The sequence below is a fragment of the Oncorhynchus mykiss genome, chromosome 21, assembly GCF_057628025.1.
Source record: "Oncorhynchus mykiss isolate SJ-2025 chromosome 21, ASM5762802v1, whole genome shotgun sequence".
NCBI classification, from domain to species: Eukaryota; Metazoa; Chordata; class Actinopteri; order Salmoniformes; family Salmonidae; genus Oncorhynchus; species Oncorhynchus mykiss.
In genome coordinates, this window is record NC_143042.1 from 45,034,230 (window position 1) to 45,053,107 (window position 18,878).

Consider the following 18,878-nt stretch of genomic DNA (forward strand, 5'->3'; position numbering starts at 1 on the left):
ACAGTTACTGTGCATCTCAATGTGAATTTAGAGTGACATTATCCAGATTCATTGATGTATTAAGTAGGGCTGTCAAACGATTAAAATAATTAATCGAGTTAATGGCATTATTAATCGTGATTAATCGCAATTTTAGAATTTGCTCAAATTTGGCCCTAAAGAAAGATTTTTCCATTTAAAAAGCAGTGCTTGGCGTTACTGGTTGGGTCGTTGCAGTGACCATATTACCACCACACTGGCAGTTATGAGTCATGACATCAGTAAAATTCCACGTGGCCTGGAACTCAGGGCTCTATTGTCCCTCTAACCACTCTGACATCAATGCAAACACAATTGAAATTCATATCAAATACTTATCATCAAAACAGTATTGTGCTTTTAAAACTCACCTCACTGTGCTTGATCAAGTTGAAGAAAGAGGTTCAACAACAGGTTGAAATAGAGTGTAAAATATAGTCCTTGTGGATGTTGTTTCAAAGCCTAATACAACGAAATGGACAGCGCTTTCTAAGGTGATGATTCATTCAAAACACCCATATACATATTAGAGCTGATGCATAGCATAGACCTATATACACTGCCATTCAAAAGTTTGGGGTCACTTAGAAATGTACTAGTTTTTGAAAGAAAAGCACATTTTTTGTCCATTAAAATAACATTGATCAAAAATACAGTGTAGATGTTGTTAATGTTGTAAATGACTATTGTAGCTGGAATATCTACATAGGCGTACAGAGGTCCATTATCAGCAACCATCACTCCTGTGTTCCAATGGCACGTTGTGGTAGCTAATCCAAGTTTATCATTTTAAAAGGCTAATTGATCATTAGAAAACTCTTTTGCAATTATGTTAGCACAGCTGAAAACTGTTGTCCAGATTGAAGAAGCAATAAAACTGGCCTTCTTTAGACTAGTTTAGTATCTGGAGCACCAGCATTTGAGGGTTCGATTACAGGCTCAAAATGGCCAGAAACAAATACCATTTCTGAAACTTGTCAGTCTATTCTTGTTCTGAGAAGTGAAGGCTATTCCATGTGAGAAATTGCCAAGAAACTGAAGATCTCGTACAACGCCGTGTACAACTCCCATCACAGAACAGAGCAAACGGTCTCTAATCAGAATAGAAAGATGAGTGTTAGGCTCCGGTGCACAACTGAGGAAGAGGACAAGTACATTAGAGTGTCTAGTTTGAGAAACAGACTCCTCACAATTCCTCAACGGTCAGCTTCATTAAATAGTACTCGCAACACACCAGTCTCAACGTCAACAGTATCACATATGAAGGTAAGACCCAGATGCAGACCACATCGAATAAACAATAGTTTAATATTCCAAACAGGGGCAGGCAATAGACTGGTCAAGGCAGGCAGGGGTCAGTAAACCAGAGGTGTGGCAACGGTACCGAACGACAGGCAGGCTCGGGGTCAGGGCAAGGCAGAGGTCGGTAACCCAAAGGGGGGCAAAGGTACAGGCCGGCAGGCTCAGGGTCAGGGAGCTGAGACACAAAACACCGGTTGACTTGAACAAACAAGACGAACTGGCAATGGACAAACAGAGAACACAGGTATATATACACAGGGGATAATGGGGAAGATGGGCAACACCTGGAGAGGGGTTGAGACAATCACAAGGACAGGTGAAACAGATCAGGGTGTGACAAACAGTGAAGAGGCGACTCTGGGTGTCACGCCCTGACCTTAGAGAGCTGTTTTATTTCTCTATTTGGTTAGGTCAGGGTGTGATTTGGGTGGGCATTCTATGTTTTCTATTTCTTTGTTTTTGGCTGAGGGTGGTTCCCAATCAGAGGCAGCTGTCTATCGTTGTCTCTGATTTGGAATCATACTTAGGCAGCCTTTTTCCCACCTAATGTTGTGGGTGATTATTTACAGTGCCTTGCGAAAGTATTCGGCCCCCTTGAACTTTGCGACCTTTTGCCACATTTCAGGCTTCAAACATAAAGATATAAAACTGTATTTCTTTGTGAAGAATCAACAACAAGTGGGACACAATCATGAAGTGGAACGACATTTATTGGATATTTAAAACTTTTTTAACAAATCAAAAACTGAAAAATTGGGCGTGCAAAATTATTCAGCCCCCTTAAGTTAATACTTTGTAGCGCCACCTTTTGCTGCGATTACAGCTGTAAGTCGCTTGGGGTATGTCTCTATCAGTTTTGCACATTGAGAGACTGAAATTTTTTCCCATTCCTCCTTGCAAAACAGCTCGATTTCAGTGAGGTTGGATGGAGAGCATTTGTGAACAGCAGTTTTCAGTTCTTTCCACAGATTCTCGATTGGATTCAGGTCTGGACTTTGACTTGGCCATTCTAACACCTGGATATGTTTATTTTTGAACCATTCCATTGTAGATTTTGCTTTATGTTTTGGATCATTGTCTTGTTGGAAGACAAATCTCCGTCCCAGTCTCAGGTCTTTTGCAGACTCCATCAGGTTTTCTTCCAGAATGGTCCTGTATTTGGCTCCATCCATCTTCCCATCAATTTGAACCATCTTCCCTGTCCCTGCTGAAGAAAAGCAGGCCCAAACCATGATGCTGCCACCACCATGTTTGACAGTGGGGATGGTGTGTTCAGGGTGATGAGCTGTGTTGCTTTTACGCCAAACATAACGTTTTGCATTGTTGCCAAAAAGTTCAATTTTGGTTTCATCTGACCAGAGCACCTTCTTCCACATGTTTGGTGTGTCTCCCAGGTGGCTTGTGGCAAACTTTAAACAACACTTTTTATGGATATCTTTAAGAAATGGCTTTCTTCTTGCCACTCTTCCATAAAGGCCAGATTTGTGCAATATACGACTGATTGTTGTCCTATGGACAGAGTCTCCCACCTCAGCTGTAGATCTCTGCAGTTCATCCAGAGTGATCATGGGCCTCTTGGCTGCATCTCTGATCAGTCTTCTCCTTGTATGAGCTGAAAGTTTAGAGGGACGGCCAGGTCTTGGTAGATTTGCAGTGGTCTGATACTCCTTCCATTTCAATATTATCGCTTGCACAGTGCTCCTTGGGATGTTTAAAGCTTGGGAAATCTTTTTGTATCCAAATCCGGCTTTAAACCTCTTCACAACAGTATCTCGGACCTGCCTGGTGTGTTCCTTGTTCTTCATGATGCTCTCTGCGCTTTTAACGGACCTCTGAGACTATCACAGTGCAGGTGCATTTATACAGAGACTTGATTACACACAGGTGGATTGTATTTATCATCATTAGTCATTTAGGTCAACATTGGATCATTCAGAGATCCTCACTGAACTTCTGGAGAGAGTTTGCTGCACTGAGGGGCTGAATAATTTTGCACGCCCAATTTTTCAGTTTTTGATTTGTTAAAAAAGTTTGAAATATCCAATAAATGTCGTTCCACTTCATGATTGTGTCCCACTTGTTGTTGATTCTTCACAAAAAAATACAGTTTTATATGTTTATGTTTGAAGCCTGAAATGTGGCAAAAGGTTGCAAAGTTCAAGGGGACCGAATACTTTCGCAAGGCACTGTATTAATAGATGTGGAATTATCTATGACAGGGAGTTTGAAGACAGTGAACATGACAGAATTACCCACCAAAAACGGACCAAGCAGCGTGGCCAGGAGTAGTGGACATGGGAAGAAATCCTGGATGGAGAAGGACCCTGGACAAGGGCCGGAGAGTATCGCCGTCCAAGGGAGCAGATAGAGGCAGCGAGAGCGGAACGGCGATGATACGAGGAGTTTAATCAACAACGGAAGCCCGAGAGGCAGCTCCAAAAAAATGTTTGGGGTCGGCACATGGGGAGATTGGCAGAGTCAGGGTTTAGACCTGAGCCAACTCCCCGTGCTTACCGTGGGGAGCGTGTGACTGGTCAGGCACTGTGTTATGCGGTGATGCGCAGCCCAATTCGTCCTGTGCCTGCGCCCCGCATTTGCCGGGCGAAAGTAAGCATCCAGCCAGGACGGGTTATGCCAGCTCTACGCTCGAGACCTCCAGTGCGCCTCCACGGCCCAGTGTATCCGGTGCCTGCTCCACGCACCCGGCTTCCAGTGCATCTCCCCAATCCCCAAGACCTGTTCCGGTTCCACGTACCAGGCCTCCAGTATGTCTCAGCCTGGCAAGCCCTGTGGCAGCTCCATGCACCAGGCTTACAGTACATCTCCTCAGTCCGGTGAGACCTGTTCTGGCTCCATGCACGAAGCCTCCAGTGATAATCCATGGCCTGGAGCCTCCAGTGATAATCCATGGCACGAAGCCTCCAGTGATGATCCATGGCACGAAGCCTCCAGTGATGATCCATGGCCGGAGCCTGTAGTGATGATCCATGACACAAAGCCTCCAGTGCTGATCCATGGCCCGGCGCCTGCAGCGAAAATCCAGGGCACGGAGCCTCCAGCGACGGTCCCCAGTCCGGAGCTTCCAGCGGGGGTTCCCAATCCAGAGCCTCCGGCGATGATCCACGGTCCGGTTCCTCCGGCAACAATCCACGGTCCACAGTCTCCGGTGACGATCCATGGTCCGGTTCCACGGAAGTGGAGGGATCAGCGTGCGGAGTGGGGGCTACGTCCCGAACTGGAGCCGCCACCGAGGATAGATACCCACCCGGAACCTCCCCTGGGTCCGGGCGGGCTGTTTTATTTCTCTATTTGGTTAGGCTAGGGTGTGATTTGGGTGGGCATTCTATGTTTTCTATTTCTTTGTTTTTGGCCGAGTGTGGTTCCCAATCCGATGCAGCTGTCTATCATTGTCTCTGATTGGGAATCATACTTAGGCAGGCTTTTTCCCACCTAATGTTGTGGGTAATTATTCATTTTCTGTGTGTGTTTCTGTGCGCCATGGTTGCGTCACGTTCGGTTTCTGTTTACCTGTTTTTTTTGGTGAAAGTTTCACTTTATTAAAAGATGTGGAATTACGTGCACGCTGTGCCATGGCTCATCTATGACAGGGAGTTTGAAGACAGTGAACGTGACAGTGAGATGCTGGCCTTCTAGGCAGAGTTGCAAAGAAAAAGCCATATCTCAGAATGGCCAATAAAAATAAAAGATTAAGATGGGTGAAAAAACACAGACACTGGTCAGAGGAACTCTGCCTAGAAGGCCAGCATCCTGGAGTCGCCTCTTCACTGTTGACGTTGAGACTGGTGTTTTGCGGGTACTATTTAACCAATCTGCCAGTTGAGGACTTGTGAGGCGTCTGTTTCTCAAACTAGACACTCTAATTTACTTGTCCTCTTGCTCAGTTGTGCACCGGGGCCTCCCACTCCTCTTTCTATTCTGGTTAGAGTCAGTTTTCTCTGTTCTGTGAAGGGAGTAGTACACAGCGTTGTACGAGATCTTCAGTTTCTTGGCATTTTCTCGCATGGAATAGCCTTCATTCCTCAGAACAAGAATTGACTGACGAGTTTCAGAAGAAAGTTATTTGTTTAGTTATTTGGATTAGCTAACACAACGTGCCATTGGAACACAGGAGTGATGGTTGCTGATAATGGGCCTCTGTACACCGATGTAGATATTCCTTAAACCTGCCGTTTCCAGCTACAATAGTCATTTACAACATTAACAATGTCTACACTGTGTTTCTGACCAATTTTATGTTATTTTAATGGACAAAAAATGTGCTTTTCTTTCAAAAGCAAGGACATTTCTAAGTGACCCCAAACTTTTGAATGGTAGTGTATGAGCCTGCAAAAAAACCTGAACTAAAATAATGATTGCGCCATTATACAATAGATAGTCTAATAGCCTGCCCCATATTACTCACGTCAGAAAAACATACAAAAAACTGATTTAAGATGTCTTTGGTGTAAGATAATTGGTTTAGCCCAGTTCCCAAACTTTTTACAGTCCCGTACCCCTTTAAACATTCAACCTCCAGCTGCATACCCCTCTAGCACCAGGGTAAGCGCACTCTCAAATGTTGTTTTTTTGCCACAATTGTAAGCCTGCCACACACACACTATACGATACATTTATTAAACATAAGAATGAGTGTGAGTTTTGGTCACAACCCGGCTCGTAGGAAGTGACAAAGAGCTCTTATAGGACCAGGGCACAAATAATAATATATAATATATAATAATAATCAATAATTTTGCTCTTTATTTAGCCACCTTACATATAAAACTTCTTGGCAGCAAGAGCCTCTTGATATTCTACCCAAGTGGCGTCGGGAGCAACTGCTTGCACCCGCGTTACCACTCTGCCCCTGAACAAGGCAGTTAACCCAATGTTTCCCGGTAGGCTGTCATTGAAAATAAGAATTTGTTCTTAGCTGACTTACCTAGAAAAATAAAGGTAAAAACATTTTATTTTTAAATGTAATACATGATTTGGGCTAGAGGCACACAGTCTTCAGCGATTTAGCTAAAAACGCAAAAAAAAAACTGTAGCTGTGTTCCATGTTGGGTTCTGCGCTGAAAAGGTTCTGTGTGGAAACACGTGCACTTAAAAGGTTCCGTGCAGTGAAGAAATGGAGCCGTGAGAGGCGTTTTGGATAAAAGCGTCCGCTAAATGGCATATATATTATTATCATTATATTGGTTAGACATTGCTTCATGGCTTTATGAGTAGTTTTTCATGTTGTTTTCAATTTGTTTAGCCTTTAGTGCTGGACCAAGATTGCATGACCCTCAGCTCACGGGAACTCAGGATGGAAAAGCGCACCCTTTTCAGGTAATAGCAGATGCATCTACTGTATACACTACATGGCAAAAAAGTATGTGGACAACCATTCAAATGAGTGGATTTTACTATTTCAGCCACACCTGTTGCTGACATGTGTATAAAATCGAGCACACAGCTATGCAATCTCCATAGACAAACATTGGCAGTAGAATTGCCCGTACGGAAGATCTCAGTGACTTTCAACGTGGCACCGTCATAGGATGCCACCTTTCCAACAAGTCAGTTCGTCCAATTTCTGCCCTGATAGAGCTGCCTCGGTCAACTGTAAGTGCTGTTATTGTGAATTGGAAATGTCTAGGAGCAACAGCAGCTCAGCCGTGAAATGATAGGCCACACAAGCTCACAGAACGGGACCGCCGAGTGCTGAAGTGCGTAGCTCGTAAAAATCGTCAGTCCTCGCTTGCAACACTCACTGCCGAGTTCCAAACTGCCTCTGGAGGCAACATCAGCACAAAAACTGTTCCTCTGGAGCTTCATGAAATGGGTTTCCATGGCCGAGCAGCCACACACAAGCCTAAGATCACACTGCGCAATATCAAGCATCGGCTAGAGTGGTGTAAAGCTCGCCGCTATTGGACTGGAAGTGCGAGGAAACGCGTTCTCTGGAGTGATGAATCATGCTTCACCACCTGGCTGTCCGACGGATTAATCTGGGTTTGGCAGATGCCAGGAGAACGCTACCTGCCCAAATGCATAGTGCAAACTGTAATGTTTGGTAGAGGAATAATGGTCTGGGGCTGTTTTTCATGGTTCGGGCAAGGCCCTTAGTTCCAGTTAAGGGAAATCTTAACGATTCAGCATTCAATGACATTATAGACAATTCTGTGCTTCCAACTTGGTGGCAACTTGGAAGGCCCTTTCCTGTTTCAGCATGACAATGCTCATGTGCACAAAGAGAGGTCATACAGAAATGGTTTGTCGAGATTGGTGTGGAAGAACTTGACTGGCCTGCACAGAGACCTGACCCCAACCCCATTGAAAACCAATGTTCACCAATTAACACCAACACCAATGCACCAATGTTCCAACATCTAGTGAAAGCCTTCCCAGAAGAGTGGAGGCTGTTATAGCAGCAAAGGGGGACCAACTCCATATAAGTGCCCATGATTTTGGAATGAGATGTTCGATGAGCAGGTGTCCCCACATATAGTGTATCTCTATATTATTATGTCTCTATATATCTCTCTCTTGCTCTCTCTCACATTCCACCCTTTTTATTTACCAATGTAAAATTTGAAATAACTCTTCGCACCTCCATTCTCCCAAGAGAATCTTAAAGAAATTGTGTGATTGGGTAAGAGAAAGTATCTGTATATTTATTTTCCCTCTATTTTTAGGCTGGATCTGGTACCCATTAACCGGTCCGTAGGCTTGAAGGCCAAACCCACCAAACCCGTCACCGAGGTCCTGCGCCCTGTCGTGGCGAAGTATGGCCTCCACCTCAACGATCTGGTGGCCAAAATAGTAAGTCTGGCTGGGTCGCCTCGAGGTTTTCTGTTTGCAGCTGTGTATCTAACCCACCCCATCTCTTCTGTAGAGCATGACAGTGACACTGGGTGGAGTGTCATTGGCTTGGAAGGGGGAAGGAACCTCATGCTCTTCAAATGTTACTGGGTGGTTAGCTCATTCTGACTCAACCAGCCTCAGATTTTGCAGAGAGAGGGCTATAATTATGAATGACTACACTCCTGAAACATGAGGGTGGAAGGGGGTAGAAAGACTCCTCCCTTTCCCCCAAATCCTTGCCAGTTAGTTGGTTTATTTTTGTCCTGTGGTGTGTTTCCAAGCATTTACCCCAGTATTATACAGGAAGCTAAAGCCACATTCTAAATAGAGCGAGGGCTTCCATGTCTTACATGGTTAATGATAGTACACAGAAGTTGAGATGATACGCTACATGTTTGAATGACATGCTCATATGGCATCATCCTAATCTGTTGAAATGGATGGGAACATGCTAATAATGCTAGCAAGATAACTTGCTAAAATGCTGTGTATTTTGACAGAGTGGAGAAACAGAGCCTTTAGACCTAGGGGCGCCAATATCCAGCCTCGACGGCCTGCGCATAGTGCTGGAAAGAGCAGATCCCTCTGCTTCAGGGAAAGGTAAAACCGCCACCGCACCAAACTCCAAAACACACGCTAAGACAACAGACAAGGTCAACCAACCCTGAAGATGGTCACTGTTTCCATTCACTCCTACAGTGACCTTGCATGGTCCCAGATCTGTTTGTCTTGCTAGTGTAACCAAGCTAAGAACGTACCACAAGCTCACTCCACAGCTAGCTTGAAATGTCACTGTTGGAGCTATCCAATTGGTACCTGTTGTATAGCTCAGACGGTTTGCACGGGCAGTCTGGTTCAAGCCCAGTCAGAGGTAGGTTCAGGGAGGCAGCGCTACATGCTAAGCTTGCACACTGACACCGATTATACCAACACCTATGGTTACTGTCCATAGGAGTTATCAAGATGGCACAAACAGATCTGGGACCAGGCTAATAGAGACTCACTGGCACACTCAAACCCCCAATCACCCTAAGATAGTGACTGGAGAAATCCAGCGGCGACATTTTTCCAATATTGACCTTGCACTTCAGCCCATCTGTTTCCAGGAATTCAAACCGCTCTTGTAATCTATGTCCTGTTTTGTTGTCCCACTTACTTCTAGTGGTAAGCAAAGATATCAGAGTTATGGAGGATGCATGGGATGGCTCGTTGGCTCAGATTCACCTCCATATTGTTTTTCTCTATCTATAGATTCCAAGTCCAAGTCAGCCTCCTTGAAAGCCCATCTGCCATCTTTGACCAGCAGGAGTCTTTCAGCAACAGTAAGGAGACTTCCTTATTTAATCCCTGTCTTCACTTTTCTCAAGTATCCTTAAACTTCTAAATGTTCTGTCTCCGGCTCCCCTGCTATGCTGCTTCTTAACAATTTAACGTCACATAATAATTGCTCAAGTGCTCTACTCTACTTTGTTCCAAGTGGTTTCCTTGCTTGAATGCTGGCTGCAGCTGACTTGAACACTGACTGACCCCCTGCTTTGTAGTTCAGCCTCCAGATCGCCTTTATAGTTGATATCTGACCTTTTCCCCTAGGGATATTACATGAACCTGATTTACTAAGCACCAACGAAACAACGCGCATCAAAGAAATAACACACATAAAAGGAACAACGGGCCTGTGTTTTATGTTTATATATATATACTTTTCTTTACTTCTGAAAATAACAGGGCAACAGGTGCAAACACTTAAACACTCACAGTGTAAGTAAATCTGTCTGGGATATGTCGTAGTGGTGTTAGTAAAGGGCATGCACAGCCTCTTCCCTCCCCCTTAATGGAGTGCGTTGTTGTTGTTGCGTCTGCAGGGAGATGACAGGTCATCAGGAAAGGCAAGCGGACAAGACCCGTCGCTCCCTACGGAAAAGAGAAAACCGAAAAAGATTAATATAGATGAAGCTGAAGGTAAATCATCCCCCTCTCTTTCTACCCTGTGGTGGCTTCTCTGAGCTTTGCTTCGCTGCGTCACCAACACCATCTCTTTGGCAGCATTAAAAGGAGCCTTCAACCTTCACAGTTATCTCTCAGTGCAGCGTGGGGCTGTGTACCGTACACGTTAAACTAACTAATCCTCTTTTTATCTGACCTGTTTCCTTGTTCTCGGGGAGGGTTTTAGGAATAGGAAGTAACTTTCTCTCTCTTTAGAATTCTTCGAGCTCCTGAGCCGGGCACAGAGCAGCCGGAGAAATGCCCAGAGAGGCCTCCTGAACAAAGAGGACCTGGAGTTACCTGACTTCCTGCGGTTAACCACCTGCTCCCCCTCCACTGCCTCCCTAGACGCGACTTGCTCCACCCCTACCTCCATCAAACAGGGCCAGGGGGCAGGCAGGGTGAACGGGGTGGGCGGCACCCCCGCCCGCGGTCCCCTCAACGCCAGCCTGCGCTCCGAGAGCCTGGACTCCTCCCTCAGCAGCGCCAATGGACACTCCCACTCCGCTGCGGGGCGCAGGGCACTGCCCCCAGCCCGCCACCCCATACCCACCTTCGGCGCCACCCTCTCCCCCATCCCCCGCCTCTTGGAGGTTAGAGGCCCGGGCCTAAGAACGCTGGAGGAAGACACCCATGCTGACCTGACCCTGGTGGGAGAGGGGGACATCAACAGCCCCAACAGCACCCTTCTGCCCCCCTCGCCGGTGCCGCTGTCCTACGAGGGCAGCCTGTCCGAGGCTAACTTCACCCCTCCTGCGCCCTGCGCCCAAACCTCCCAGGATGGATGTGGGAATGGCCAGTCCAGCTCAGGTATTTCCACATTGTGACTATGCATTAGCGTGTTGATGTGTGTGTGTGTGTATGTGTTTATGTATGTGTGAGAAACGGAGAGTGTGTGATCATGTGTGTCTGAAGGTGACCTGATTTCCAATGACAACTAATTTTATACTGACTTCAATGCACTTTATGTACAACTGCTCTCTCAGTTGTACCCCAATCATTTTGACTCCTTTGAATACTTTCTAAGGAAAATAGATAGCATTGTTTGTGGTCACTTTCAATAGTAAGTTGAGTTCAATTGTAAATAGTGATGTATATATTTAGAAATGAATGACATTTACATTCGCATACCACTGAACTGATGGGGTTTACAACCTAACTGAGATTTGAGGTCATAGTCAACCATAGAAAGTTTCGTATTGTTGTACCACAGAGTATATGAGTATATGATATATATATACAGATTTGACCCAGGTGAATAAACTCTCATTATACATTCAAAATGCTTTAATGGTCAAAATGACAATTGTCATTACATTCCATGAAAAATAGTCCCACTATAATTTGACAGCAACCAATTGTAGCAAGCTACAATTACCATGCAGGTGTGAATTGTTTGGTTTGATTGATTGTAATAGAAAACCTGAAAGATTGCCATGAGTCACAGCCAGCATTCATGTCAATCAATAAAAGCTCTATGCTTGCATTGTGAGTTTATAATTGGTGTGTAGTTCTCTGCCCAGTACACAGCTACTGACAAGATAAAACGTAACCAAAGAGTTATGAAATTGTTATTTGAGCAGATGATCATATTGTATTATTTGTATTGAATGATTTGAATTGAAAAGCTGTATTTTTTTCCATCCCATCCTCTAATGCAATTCAACAATGCCAATAAGAGTTTCACTCTGGTTTTAAAATTCAATTAAATATATAGAGAAAGAAAACTAAAATTGATTTTTTTCTTCACAAAATTGTGATAATTATAGACAGTGATGATAGAACTAGTTTAACATGAACGGTATCATTGTTGAATTGCATGTCACACTCTGTCTGGAATCATCCTCTCCCTCTGTGGATGCCTGTTGTAGATAATCATGAAAATTAATTCTGTATCTGTGTTTGATTAGATCTAATAAATGTTAGACCTGGAATCACATCGTCTGTCTTTTTACAAGTTTGTAATCTCAAATTCAGTTACCACTCCATGTCTCCTCTTCACCAACTTTCCCCAACACGACCTATATCTCTTTCATTTAGTTTGTCTTCCACCTCCTTCTCCCTGTCCTGTTCTTGCATGCTAGCTGATTGTCTGTGCTCTTCTGAGAAGGTTGTGGCGTCTGTGTCTGGGTAATTCTGATTGTTTTGTCTGTGTGAGGGGGTCATTCGGTGTTGTGTTTGTGTGTAATTCTGATTGTTATGTCTGTGTGAGAGGGTCATTCGGTGTTGTGTTTGTGTGTAATTCTGATTGTTATGTCTGTGTGAGAGGGTCATTCGGTGTTGTGTTTGTGTGTAATTCTGATTGTTACGTCTGTGTGAGGGGGTCATTCGGTGTTGTGTTTGTGTAATTCTGATTGTTTTGTCTTTCTAAGGGATTGCAACATTTCTGTAACTTTCCCAAAATCCCCAGGTTTTCCAGAACTCCTGGTTGGAAGATTATTTCTTCTTGATTCCAGGAATATTCCAACCAGGATTTCTGGGGGAAAAAATGCATTTACTGTAATGTACCTCATCTAATGTATAATGCTTTTAGTATGAGCCGTGTATATCTGTATCACTCCTGGATTTTCATTTCCCATACAACAAACCCACTGGTCAGTTTCTCGTTCTCCACTATATACAGTAGGACCTTTAAGTGAGGTTGATAGTTGTGGTGAGCCAGAGAAGTTGGTGAATGCAGTCAACTAACTCCTGATAATTGCGGTTTTAGAGTTTCCAATTATTTTGCATGCTCTGATTGAGTGCACGCTACCACAACAGTCCCAAATGAATCTAGTTTAGCCTGTTATCATTCACTATCTAATGTCTATCTTTATTGGGGTGGGTTAGTCTGTCAAAACAGAATGAGCAGCGATGGGAATCGATCACAATCACCAGCATTATTATCTGCAACTGGTAGTTTGCCATGACGCAGAGTCAGTGTTAGCCAGTTTATCTGTGTGATTTTACCGTAGTCTAGGTGTCTCACTGGTGTTCAAACACCTATTTGAATAATAACAACACACTTTGAAATCCCAATTTAAAAGTGAGCCTTATCCAGCTGTGCTGGTTGAAGAACTGTACAGCTAAAAAAAAGCAAGACAGCTAGAATTACATAAGGTGTTTACATGTCTCAGCTCATCTATTTAGTATGTATTAGGATCCCCATTAGCTGTTTCCAAGGCAGCAGCAACTCTTCCTGGGTTCAAACAGGTTTTAAACAATTATATTAAAACAAAACAACAGCCTACGTCATAAATAAAACAATACATCATACAGGACATTATTACTCTCTAATTACAAATGTACAATACTACAATACAGCAATATTACAATGTGTTTGTATGCAGGGTGTCTGTGTGTGTGTGTGTGTGTATCTCTTTACTGTCCGTGTTTTGAGGTGAGGTTTTATCCCCCAAAAATTGAACTGCTCACTTGAATTACTACGAAGAGGCATGTAGTCACGCATCTACGTAGTACTGTGCACTTTCCCAGAGTATGTTCTGGATATGGGGACTGTGAAGAGACCCCTGGTGGTATGCCTTGTGCTGTATGTATGGGTGTCTGAGTTGTGTGTTAGCGGTTTGAATAGACAGTTCGGTAATTTCAACGTGTCAATACCTCTCACAAAGACAAGTAGTGATGCAGTCAATCCCTCCTCTACTTTGATTCAGGAGAGATTGACATGCATGTTATTGATATTAGCCGTCAGTGTACATTTAAGGGCCAGCCATGCTGCTCTGTTCTGGGCCAACTGTAATTTGCCTATGCACTTCTTTGTGTCACTTGACCACATAACTGGGCAGTAGTCCAGGTGTGTTTTGTGGATTATGATGTCAAGAAAGCAGAGCAACAACCTATATGTTTTGACCTATATGTTTTGACTTATATGTTTTTACCATGTCAGTTTACAATCAAGCGTTATACCCAGCAATCTCCTAAACTTGCTCAATTGCCTCTTTATCATTACAAGATTTAGATGAGGTTTAGGGATTAGCAAATTTTTTGTCCCAAATAAAATTATTTTCATTTTTTATACATATTTAGGACTAGCTTATTACTAGCCACCCATTCTAAAACTGACTGCAGCTCTTTGTTAAGTGTTGCAGTGATTTCACTTGCTGTGGTAGCTGACATATATAATGTTGAGTCATCAGCGTACATAAACACACAGGCTTTACTTAATGCTAGTGGTAGGTCATTAGTAAAAATTGAAAAAAGTAAGGGGCCAAGATGGCTACCTTGAGGTATGCCAAACTATACCTGGTTTATGTTAGAGAGGCTTCCATTAAAGAACACCCTCTGTGTTATGTTAGACAGGAAACTCTTGAAACATGATATGGCAGAGGATATAAAGCAAAAAAGTGTTTTCAGCATCTGACCTGGGTTCAAATAGAATTAATTTTGTTTCAAATACTTAAGCATGTGCTTGATGAAACTTGTCTGACGCAGTAGAACCAATGGAATAGTCCCCAAAGTGCAAACCAATGGAATAGTCTTCTGAAGTGCATCCATCTAGCACTCCAGGCAGGCTCAATCAAAACATTGAAGTATTTGAATGAAAATAAATTAATTTTAACCCATGCCTGCAGCTCAAAGGGTGGCACACTTCAAAGTCCGTCACTCCGGAGGACACGACGTGTCTAGCCCTGACCTTTTCTAAATGGCTCTGTCAATAGATATCTGTAAGGTGATATGTGTACACAGGATGATACGAGTGGGTAGAATAAGACTCACAGAGTCTCTCTCTGCTCGTCTTTTCTGGTTACTAAGTGCATCAGCCTGATTCTGCCACATTGGGAACCATGGTAACAGGTCCGCCTTGCATCAGTTGACTGTGCTGCTGCAGAGAGAAACTGTTGCTATTTTTGTGTGTGTGGGGGGGGGGGGGGGGGTTGTTCTCTCTCTGTCTCTGTCATTTTCTCTCGCTCTCACTCTCACTCACTGCCCGCTCCAAGCTAAACAGAAAGTCCCTGCATGTAAATGCGTATAATTTTTATTATTTATTATGCATGCAGTATTTATGTTCTTTACCTGTGCCTTGCAGAATGTTCTTGCTTGCACGACAGCCAGTACGCATCTGTATGCACGACAGCCAGTACGCATCTGTATGCACGACAGCCAGTATGCATCTGTCTGCATGGAGGAACGCGGCATGCACACAATTAGTGACAGTACATCTGAAAGGTAACATCTTTCTGTCACATTATGATGACCTGGAATGAATTACCTTTGACCTTTAAAAAAGACAAATTGACACATCATCAGAGGGAAATAATTGTATGCAGTGCATCAGGCACATTTCTGAGTAAACTCAAATAATTAGATGTTGTATCATTACTTTACATATAAATGCAATCATCTCACACTCAATCGAACTACTGATTGACTACAGTCAATCAAACTACTGTCTTCTTAATAATCAGTGGGATGAGTAGAAATGAAATCATTCCTCTGTTAGTTTATGTTATGGCTAATGTCAAGACTACCATTCTCTGCTGGAGAAAGTGTTTTCCGCAGGTTAACAGACGCCATATATTACAAACCAAAGGATTCATCTAACTAGGAGCCAAGGCTTTATGTTCACTGGGGTTTACGTATAAGAGTGGAATGGAGTTCACCTATTATAACAGAGGAATGAAGTTCACTTCCAATTTGGCTTAGATGTTAATTAACTAATATCTGTTCAAGTTTTGGGCTCCCGAATGGCACAGTGGTCTAAGGCACAGTGGTCTAAGGCACAGTGGTCTAAGACATTGCATCTCAGTGCAAGAGGTGTCACTGCAGTACCTGGTTCGTATCCAGGCTGCATCACATCTGGCCGTGATTGGGGGTCCCATAGGGCGCCGCACAATTAGCCCAGCTTTGCCTGGGTAGTCCATCATTGTAAATAACAATTTGTTCTTAACTGACTTGCCTAGTTAAATAAAGGTTAAAAAAATAGGATGAAAAAGCTAGTGATGTTCTCATACAAACACAGAAACCCCAGCTGTAACTCAAACATATGTCCCAGTTAAAGCAACGTCTTCCAGCTGTTACCGACTACAGGTAGGCCCTAGTGTTTGTGCTCTTGCCAACCCCATTCCTGTCATTGTCCAGCCAAACATGCTTGCATGACAATGAGTGTGACAGGGAGTTGGCATGATGGCATCAACAGACTCAGACAGAGAGATTCTGAGGTCAGCTCCTATAGGATATCCCAACTCAATCCCTGACTACAGCATTAATGTAAACTTATGTTGAAAAACCAAACACAGGTCTGCTAGGGTCACTCCAACCTAACATTTGAAATATCAATCAATTTGACCTCATGAGTGTGTTCTGTTGAGATACATTTACCGTTATAATAACTCAAATATACTGTATAATCTGCTAGATATCTTAATTATGTGTTTCCTTTCCATGTCAAATCAAATGATGGTTGTGCAGCTGGTCAGATAAACACGTATTGGTCATTATTTGTTTAATTAATTATTTTGGCCACTAGAGGGCAACAGTATATAGTATAACTGTTCCTCCACCACCATTTAAGGCAATAACCTCATCTTGGGTGTTCGAGGATGAGCTCAAAACTATTCAGTTGTCTAGTCATAGTAAAGAACCAATGCATAACATTTGACGCCGTGGTTTGGTTATCATATTTTTACTGTATTTATCATAGCAAGTGCATTTCACTGTTAGTCTACACCTGTTGTTTACGAAGCGTATGACAAAAACATTTTGATTTGATTTGTATAGCGATTGGTCCTGATTCTAAAAATTTGTGATATCATTGGCTTCTCACACAAACTTTGCATAAATGGGACTTATTTGTCATTGCCCATATCCAGAATTTAGAACAGCTTTTATACTTTCAAATGCAATCAACCACTTAGGCACAGGGCTTAGCGTTCATCCCACTGCACCATAACAACAAAATGAAAAGGTGACAATCGTAATACCGCCCAAAAATTAACAATAGCTTAAAATGATTCAGAATTCTGTGAATCCTGTGAGGATTGTGTGCCTGAGGGACGTGGTGGCTTTCATCTCACTTTAGATTTCACTGTCTGCGTCCCGAATGGCAACCTATTCTCCATATAGTGCCCTGGTCAAAAGTATTCCACTATGTAGGGAACATTGGGAAGCAGTCTGGCTGACACACCTGAAAGCTGGATACGGCTGACCCTCAGTCTGTCTTATCATCAATCTGGCAGTAACCAGGGGGCCTTGGGGCTGATCTCAGCCAGTCTGAGCTGTGCGGCTGGTTCTGTTCCAAACTGGCCCTGGGGAGAGCTGGTCTGTCTGGGCTAGTGTGGTGCCCTAGGACATTGACAGAAGACACCTGACAGACAGCCAGCAGGCTCATGTTAACAGCAGTGCTAAGACAAGAATTACACCTCTTAGCTCAACTCCTTAATTAGAGCTAGACGTTTATTCCAAACCACTTCAATCGCTCAATATACTTACTTATAATTCTCACTGTAATAATTTGATGTTGACTATTATTTGAAGTAGCTTCATGAGACAATTTTGAGCACATCAACTTTTTAAGTAGGCCCAAGCTTGGCAAAGAGGTTGCTGTGTGTGTTCAGCTGTGAGAATGGGAACGACGTGGAGGATGTGTTTATAATACTGCATCTATTCTGTGAATCAGAGGCGTAGGAGCTCAGAGGGTGTATGTGTTGGAGTCACCTAGACCTCTTGTTTAAGGGCCACAGGAGGGATGAGGAGAAGTATTACTCATTGGAACTGTAATATCACAGTTACAGATGTAGCATCATCATTTGTTTCACTACAGGATTGGTTTCATAAATCAACTATCTTCTCGCTCTGGAACCCTCACTTCCTACTTTGTAGGAACATTCTCAGCAACAAAAGAGTGATCAAATTCAGATCCTACATCTGCAGCTTTGGACTCGACTCGCACTCTCTCAGGATCATAGAGAAGTGTTACAGCGGAACTGAATGAGTCAGCGCGCTCTAGAACCAATTGTTCTAATGTGATGTCTCATTACGTACACTGGCTTCAGTGCATATATTCGTTCTCCATCTGTGATAGTCACTCTTGTCAACACTTGTCAAGATAAAAATACAGCAAAACAAACTCACTGAAATGTACCATGGCCATAGTGACACAGCTCCATTCTGACTACAGACTTCAATCTGGATCTAAAAATGCACCTTTGATAAAGTTCTGTATTATGTACCTCTGTTTGACAGTGTATCAATATCAATGCAACACTCATATCAATGCAACACTCATATCAATGCAACACTCATATCAATGCAACACTGCTCAGTTTTTGCACAAGTGCCACGTTTGGTTGACATCCAACACGTCTAGACCATAGTAGTTTAGCACGGTACACAGTGGACCTAATGAATAACCAATAAGTTAAACAGTGTCAGTTTGTTCTTTTGAAGCTAAGCAGACAAGCTGAAAGGCATGCATAGCCCTTGTTATGGTTGAGATGGTTTCATGTTGTTAAATCATAGGGCGCAATTATCTGAACTGGTCCTGGACCAGAAGCCATCAAGCCAAAATACTCTGAGCCTGATGCTTTGTCACCTACGGGTCACTGCTCTGAGATCAGCTCAATGGACATACTGCATTTCAAGGGTCAGAGCTCCATCATAATGGAGACGGGAAAAGCTCTTCCGGAGGGTTTCTTAAAAGGTTGTGTCTGGATTTTCTCCCCTCCCCCTTGGTTCCGCTGTTCACTCTTTTTGTTCTCTACCATCAAAAAAGGTCGTATGTCAAG

At 43.4% G+C, this 18,878-nt stretch overlaps 1 protein-coding gene across 5 annotated transcripts in view; it reads left to right on the forward strand.

Moving 5' to 3' along the window:
* Positions 1-18,878, forward strand: part of LOC110500660 (regulator of G protein signaling 12) — an 80,599-nt gene that overhangs the window by 57,903 nt on the left and 3,818 nt on the right. For 3 of the 5 annotated variants that reach the window (XM_021578147.3, XM_090214767.1, XM_090214768.1), the window contains 6 exons: positions 6,581-6,654; positions 8,004-8,130; positions 8,673-8,772; positions 9,424-9,494; positions 10,035-10,131; positions 10,372-10,965. In XM_021578147.3, coding sequence (XP_021433822.3) covers positions 6,581-6,654; positions 8,004-8,130; positions 8,673-8,772; positions 9,424-9,494; positions 10,035-10,131; positions 10,372-10,965 — 1,063 coding nt within the window. Of the gene's footprint in view, positions 1-6,580; positions 6,655-8,003; positions 8,131-8,672; positions 8,773-9,423; positions 9,495-10,034; positions 10,132-10,371; positions 12,090-18,878 lie in introns of those variants that run through there. The other 2 variants (XR_016490356.1, XM_090214766.1) reach the window with 2 other exon arrangements.